Below are 7,865 nucleotides of genomic sequence, written 5' to 3'. Positions count from 1 at the left end.
TTAGTACACGATGTAACTACAGAAGAGTCAAGTTTTAAATAGGAAAAATATCGAAACTCTTTGTTCATTTTTTTGAGAGAGATGCTAATGGTCCTGTCCGATTCAATGATCTATGCTAAGCTATGCTAAAAGTGGTACCGCCAGACCCGGAGATCGGCTGAATGGATTCGAAAACGGTAAGACTGTTTAACTCTGGGGGAGCTGTAAGATGAGCCTATTTCCAAAAAAAGTGGAGTATCCCTTTAAATAAATGCAAGGGTATTGTGTGAAAAGTGGGGGAAAAAAACAAGTCTAGCTTTGTTGTAGATGAGAAAACATATTTTATGTACTGTAACATTTTAGTGTAATTGCATTTTAAATTCTTTCAAATCTTTTTAAAGTGATATTCTATAAATTTTGCTAAGTCTTTATTGTATTGTGAAGTCTTTGATGTATTTACACACAGAAATGCTTTACTGTAAGCTGGAATGAAAGTATTCAAACGTTCATATGTATTTGATATGTATTTACAGAAATGATTAAATTGATGCCTTTTGGATTCAGTTGTTGAATGTGCATGTTATTCAATAGGAAAATAGCCTTTAATAGTTCTCGTAGGAACAAATTTGACACAGGTAAGGTACAAAGGGGCTTGTCACTGGGGTGGTACCTTAAAGGATCAAATTTGTACCTTTGATAAAGGTATAATATTGTACCAACAAGTTTTAAAAAACAAAAGGTACACTTTGGTTGCCCATGGTACAAATCATGTCCTTTAAGGGACAAACTGGAATGGAACAAATTTGTTCCTCTATATTAAGGTACAATTTTGTACCAGTAAAAGGTACTGCCCCAGTGCCAAGGGTTTCTACCTTCTTTGGTACAAAATTGTACCTTTTTTCCTGAGAGTGGGGAACACACGGCAGGATCACATGACTTTGAACAGGGGATCACATGACAGACATGAAACGTGACCAAGACAAGACCAAATCGTGACAATAGGCCAAACCTGAGAAAACAGCACCATCTTGTAAAAAAATATCTATATATATAAAGAAAAGAAAAGGCCAACAGAATAAAAGTCTTTTAACAAAGACTGCATCATTTTATAGTTAAATGGCCCTGGGATAAAAAGAAATTGGCAGTTTTAATGGGTTTCAATGTGGAAAGTTTTGTCCTTGAGGTCCTGAGTGTAAATATTTTGTGTACAATGTGGAAATGAAAGAAGACAATTCTAATAAAATACACACTTGTGCCAAAATTGATGCAGTTGGCATTAACACAGGACTTTTTTTTTTTTTACTGAAAGAGACAAACATGTCCTTAAGGAAACACACGGGTTAATTTGGTTCTAAACTTTACACTGAAGTGTGATTGATCAATGAGACCCTTTGATTACAGTGTTATTATTGAAGCATCATTTGCAAAACTGTATTAATCTAGAAGCAGAATCAGATTTAACTGTGATTTTCTGCTGTAATAAACAGTTTAACTGGTAAGATCCTCAGAGGAGAAGTTTTGCAGGCATTACATAAGAATGGAAAGACAGTCTCTGTGAAGGATGTCCTGAATCTGCACAGACAGTCTTTAGTTACAGGATCAGAGAATGACACTGTTCCTCTGTCATAGTCCAGCTGAACTCTCACACGCTGAAGCTTCTGCTTAACAGTGAAGACAGTGCCGCCTTGCTCTGGGGATCTTGAGCTGTATTCGCTGTCTGTGTACCCCACACACCAGACATTAGACTTAGAGAAATCCAGTCCCTTCCTTTGGTGTGATTCTGTTGTTATTCCAAGACCCCAGAGTGTATTGTCTCCAACCTCCACATCCCAGCAGTGTGTTCCTGAGTTAAAGCCCTCAGATCCCAGGACACATGGATAACTGTCAAACCTCTCTGGATTATCAGGAAGTGTTTTATCTCCATCACTGTACGACACACTGGTCAGATCAGCAGAGAGTTTGAGACGAGGATGTGCTGTGTTTGGATCCAGAGTCAACGGAGCTGCAAAGAGAATAACATCAGATTACAGGATGAGATATGATGTATTAGAAATATAAATGTAAAACATTTTCCTTTGTTTAAAGAGATCATAAATCATGCTATCATAACAGTGGTCTCTCAGTTACTGTCAGAGTGGATTGAGGCTTCAGGTTTAATATCAGTATTCAATAAACACTATTGTATCCTAATACATAACCATAAACCATGAGGAATAGACTTTTCATTATGAGTTCGCTGTATGATCTGATGATTTTCTGAAATACAGTTCAGATTAACTTAAGTGATTATTAAATATATTTCTATCAAATGTTGAAGTTGTGTGTGTTTATATGTGAACTATCTTCTGCACTGGTGTCAAATCTGCTGAGACTCACTGTGTTGGACAGTTTCCAGCATCTTCTTCCAGACTCTGAACGGCAGGTTACCCAGATAACGCGACACATGAATCAAAGCTCCAGAACTCATCCGTGGATCCGGCTGTGAGATCCGGACTCTGAGGAACATTCAGGAGTCAGAACTGCAGTGAATTTGAGTTCAGATCCACTGAGAGAAGAGATACGAGCAGCTCACTCACCTTTCCATTGAGGCCTTAAAGTTCTGGAAAATATAGAGTTGAAAACATTTTAATATCTTATCAAACACTCTCAGTGTCAGTGAGTCTCTCTATACAAGTTGTTTTCTGCACAAAGAATGAAGCCAGATTGATTTGTCACCTTTAGAAACGAGACGTCATTGTCTTTCATCATCTCCTCCATGTCTCTGATAGTGTGTGAAAGAGCTGAGATGTGTGTGTTCATCTCCTCCAGCTTCTCCTTCATCCTCTGCTTCTTCTGCTCCTCTTCCTCTCTCAGTGCAGTGATTGTAGCTTCTTCTTCGTCTCTGAGAAACTGATGAAGCTTCTCAAACTCTTCTTTAATCTGACGCTCTGTGTGCTCAGCTTGAGACTGAAATCAAATCACATTCACTTCAATCATCTCAATCAACACAAATCTCGGATACCCGACATATAACGGATCCAGAAGCAGAAGCTGCTCGTCATTTACAGAAATAATCAACTGGAATCCATTATATTACATATATCAATTTATAACGGTATAAAGTGATCCTCCAGCTGTAATGAAAATGACTCTTGATTCTGTTTCCTCACATTGATGTGTTGAGCTGTTTCCTCAAACTCTCCTTTCTTCTCTTCATTGTGTTGAAGTTTCTGTTGTAAGGACTTCAGTGCTGTATTGAGCTCCTCCTAGAATTGAACACAAATACATTAAACACCAGATTACAGTGAAGAGAAGAAAATACAGTGATATGATCATACAATTCTGTGCAAAAGTATTCACCCCCACCCATGACAATGTTATTTACTGAAGCAAAAAAGTTATCCAATACTAAGTGGGCCTGCGTGATAATGTATTTGGCCCCATAGTTACTAATTCCTCAAATCTCTGAAACTGTATTTATAATGTTGTTCAGCTGGACTAAACACAGCCAGTCCTGATCACTGCAGCCCTGTTCAATCAAATAAACACTTAAATAGGACTTTTTCAACAGCATGAAGTTGGTTAAAAGGTCTTAAACAGTAACACACTACTGACAACGGTGAAAGACACTCCAGGAATAATGATGAAGACGGTGATTGAAACACATCCGTTTGTGATGGATTACAAAGCTATTTCAAAGGCTCTTGGACTCAAAGAACCACAGCAAGAGCCATTATATCCAGATGGAGAAAACTCGGCACAGTAGCAAACCTTCCCAGAAGTGGCTCAAAGTCACCAAAGGGCCAAGAACAACATCGTAGGAACTGAATTTTCTTATTTTCTATCAGAAAATGCTAAAGCACAATATCCTATCTTTAGTCTGCAAACTGAAGCTCAAATCAGTAAATGTGAAACTGAAGTAAATCAACCTCTGAACGGCTCAAAAAAGCACAATTGAGATGATGTGGCAGGACCTTAAACAGGCAGTTCATGCTTGAAAACCCTCCAGTGAGACTGAACTAAAGTTGTTCGCGTTTTTTAGCGCAATTTTCCACCGGACAAAATTGCGATTGTTAACTCATGATTTCTGTTCTGTCTGTGCACACCAATCTTGCACTTCTATCTACTCCTCAACCAGACCACCTAGAGACTTCGGGTTTTCGGCATTATGTTAAGGAAGGTCTAATCTCGGGAACGCACAAAAAAAAAAACAGTTTTTTGCTCATTTCTCGGCAACCATAATAGCTATCGAGTTGAAACAAATTGCAATCGATAGCTTCTAAAATTTACAATAATATTAGAAAAAAGGAATTGATCAAAAATATTTCCTTTATGCTTCAAAAATTAATTAAAACTTTATATGAAGGGAAATAAGAAAAATATAGCCTTTTCACCTATAAAACTATTGTTCCACAGAAATACGTAAGGAAGGTATTCACAAGAGTCATGATGAGCACAATTAATTCCACTGAATTACGGCAAGAAATCAATGAAGGTATCGATCAAGATTTGGAGAAGGAGCAAGAATATATGAGAAAACGACAAGAGGTTGTTGCAAAATAAATGGAAGAACGTTCAGCAAAGCGACAAAAGATGGCGACATCCACACCAACGGCTTCCTCATCAGGCGTATCTGATTTCTACGATGACTCGTGGCTTTCAGAGGATGTTTTGGCAAATATCTCGAAAGCAGAAGAAGAGTTTACAAAGTCACAAGCCAATAGTCAAGCAGAAAAGAAGGAAGAATCTGAAGAGGACAAAGCAGAAAAGGAAGCTGATACAGAGAAAATCGAGGATATTGAGTGAACACAAGATGTAAAAAATAATGAGCTAATAAAAAAAATGATGTTCAACTAGTCAAGTGATTGTGCCTTTTTTATTATCCATTGCTGATTTGATTTCAGAAAGTTCATTTGAATTTCAAGAGAAAGTTATATTCTCGAGCAACTTATTTTCTCTTTCATTTACTATAGTGTTGTGATCCCATGACGTGAGAAAATTGCGCTAAAACACTCACTGAGTTTTTATTATTTTCTTTTTTATTTTTTTTGCAAAATAATTATATCTATGAAAAAGGCGCCACTATTTAGTATGAGACACAAAAACATAAGAAATCAGGATGGGCAAATACTTTTACAGCACAGTAACTGTCATATAAAGTTGAGTAAAATGACACTGAAATAGTAATGCATGAATGTGATGATATCTATGTTTATGACTAATTATTGTTATTTACATGTGAAACAAGAAACATTAGTCTTACCTTGTAAGATGAAAGCACTTCACTGATGGGTCTGAATGTGTGATTGGTGTGTTTCTCTGAGTCTCTGCACACTAAACACACCGGCTGTTTGTCCTCCAGACAGAAGAGTTTGAGTTTCTCACTGTGTAAACTGCAGATCTCCTCAGATCCTGATGAACGTTTCTCATTTCTCTCCTTCAGGAACGACTCACACAAGTTTTTTAATGTGAGATTAACTGGAGGAAAGTCTTTTGAGGATCTCCTCCTGCAGACAGGACACTCCTGAGTTTCCTTAGTTTTCCAGAACTGTTGTAGACACTCTTTACAAATACTGTGACTACAGGACAGAAAAACAGGAACATTGAAGATTTCATAGCAAACAGGACAAATATAATCATCTTCAGCTGCTGAAGCCATTTTCACCGTTTGAGTCTCGCAAACTAAACTCTACTTTTACTTCCTGAACGACGGTTTTCAAAAATGAATCAAGATGAGAATCAAAGATCTGCTGTCGGTTCAGAAATGAACATCACAAAAGTCCTTCTGTAAAGTTTTTCTCTTTGTTCTCCATTGATTGCTTATTCTTTATTGCTTTTGTTGAGACAAAGTCGGTGTGACAGAAAGGAGAAATAACAAGTCAGTCTCTTCCTGGTTAGTGTTGTAAGAGGGAGGAGTTTATGATCACCTTTGGGTGTACAAACAGATCAAACAGGAACGGCAGGATTTCTTCAGGTAAAATGTATTCAAAATGGACCTGCATTGAAATGTTACAAAATAATGCAGTAAAACTTTGAATAAAACACAAAAGAACAAATAAAATACAAAACTATCAATTATAAACAATCTCAAAATGCTTATACATGTTTTATTTATTGCTCTTTCAGAGAGTTTCTCCAGGTCTGTCATGATCAAATCAAATTGTATGTAGCACATAAAAACAGCAGTAGTTGGCCATTGTGATGTACAATAGAATATATATCTAAAAAACACACACAAAAAAAAGAGTGCAAAGGGAGTTTACATCAAAAACACCAATCATAAAATTCAACATTAATTTTCTGTCATGCTCAACTTGGGCAGGAATAAAGATCTGAGTGACAAGGGCCAGATTGTTATGGCGAGGTGACTGGGTCAGAGTATCTCTGAAACTCAAGGCTTGTGTGTCGCTCCCGGTCAGCAGTGGTGAGGATTGACCAACAGTGTCCGAGGAGGGACGAACACACACCGGCGACAAGGTGTTGGACACCCAAGACTCATCGATGGACGAGAGCAATGACGGCTATCCCGTCTGGTCTGAGCCAACAGAAGCTCTAGTGTGGCATAAGTCACACACAACTTTAATGATGTTATGGGAAGAAGAAGAAGTTTTATTTATACAGCGCCTTTCCATCGCTCAAGGTCACTTTACATGGGAGGAATGAGTCACAACACACAGTGCATCACATTCTGCAGCGTATGGGGCCAAAGACCAATCAGAGTGCCTATGATGACCCCTGTCCACTTTCAACGATAATTGAGACAATATATTGTTACACCCCTACAAATAATGCATACTAACTGCATGATATACACTCACCTAAAGGATTATTAGGAACACCTGTTCAATTTCTCATTAATGCAATTATCTAATCAACCAATCACATGGCAGTTGCTTTAATGCATTTAGGGGTGTGGTCCTGGTCAAGACAATCTCCTGAACTCCAAACTGAATGTCAGAATGGGAAAGAAAGGTGATTTAAGCAATTTTGAGCGTGGCATGGTTGTTGGTGCCAGACGGGCCGGTCTGAGTATTTCACAATCTGCTCAGTTACTGGGATTTTCACGCACAACCATTTCTAGGGTTTACAAAGAATGGTGTGAAAAGGGAAAAACATCCAGTATGCGGCAGTCCTGTGGGCGAAAATGCCTTGTTGATGCTAGAGGTCAGAGGAGAATGGGCCGACTGATTCAAGCTGATTGAAGAGCAACTTTGACTGAAATAACCACTTGTTACAACCGAGGTATGCAGCAAAGCATTTGTGAAGCCACAACACGCACAATCTTGAGGCGGATGGGCTACAACAGCAGAAGACCCCACCGGGTACCACTCATCTCCACTACAAATAGGAAAAAGAGGCTACAATTTGCACGAGCTCACCAAAATTGGACAGTTGAAGACTGGAAAAATGTTGCCTGGTCTGATGAGTCTCGATTTCTGTTGAGACATTCAGATGGTAGAGTCAGAATTTGGCGTAAACAGAATGAGAACATGGATCCATCATGCCTTGTTACCACTGTGCAGGCTGGTGGTGGTGGTGTAATGGTGTGGGGGATGTTTTCTTGGCACACTTTAGGCCCCTTAGAGCCAATTGGGCATCGTTTAAATGCCACGGCCTACCTGAGCATTGTTTCTGACCATGTCCATCCCTTTATGACCACCATGTACCCATCCTCTGATGGCTACTTCCAGCAGGATAATGCACCATGTCACAAAGCTCGAATCATTTCAAATTGGTTTCTTGAACATGACAATGAGTTCACTGTACTAAAATGGCCCCCACAGTCACCAGATCTCAACCCAATAGAGCATCTTTGGGATGTGGTGGAACGGGAGCTTCGTGCCCTGGATGTGCATCCCACAAATCTCCATCAATGCCACGTAGAATTAAGGCAGTTCTGAAGGCGA

General features: G+C 38.8%; 1 protein-coding gene across 1 annotated transcript; it reads right to left on the bottom strand.

The window, feature by feature from the left end:
• Positions 1-576: 576 nt before the first annotated feature.
• LOC311303665 (E3 ubiquitin-protein ligase TRIM35-like) lies at positions 577-5,862 on the bottom strand. The gene is made up of 6 exons (XM_084430250.1): positions 5,222-5,862; positions 3,129-3,224; positions 2,695-2,925; positions 2,556-2,578; positions 2,356-2,474; positions 577-1,981 (listed from the first exon to the last, which is right to left on the bottom strand). The coding sequence occupies exons 1-6, from the start codon at positions 5,615-5,617 to the stop codon at positions 1,437-1,439; spliced, it is 1,410 nt and encodes a 469-aa protein (XP_084286376.1). The 5' UTR covers positions 5,618-5,862; the 3' UTR covers positions 577-1,436.
• Between the last annotated feature and the right edge of the window lie 2,003 nt (positions 5,863-7,865).

The sequence above is a fragment of the Rutilus rutilus genome (genome assembly GCF_951802725.1).
Source record: "Rutilus rutilus genome assembly, chromosome: 14".
Classification (NCBI taxonomy): domain Eukaryota; kingdom Metazoa; phylum Chordata; class Actinopteri; order Cypriniformes; family Leuciscidae; genus Rutilus; species Rutilus rutilus.
The sequence above is the reverse complement of the archived record's forward strand: the minus strand, read 5'-3'. Positions and strand labels throughout refer to the sequence as shown.

Coding starts and splice junctions, on each gene's coding strand:
- LOC311303665 (XM_084430250.1), bottom strand. CDS start 5,617: ATGGCTTCAGCAGCTGAAGATGATTATATTTGTCCTGTTTGCTATGAA. Junction 2,926..3,128: donor AAACAGCTCAACACATCAAT/GTGAGGAAACAG, acceptor ATTTGATTTCAG/TCTCAAGCTGAGCACACAGA. Junction 1,982..2,355: donor GCTGGAAACTGTCCAACACA/GTGAGTCTCAGC, acceptor TTCTCTTTGCAG/CTCCGTTGACTCTGGATCCA.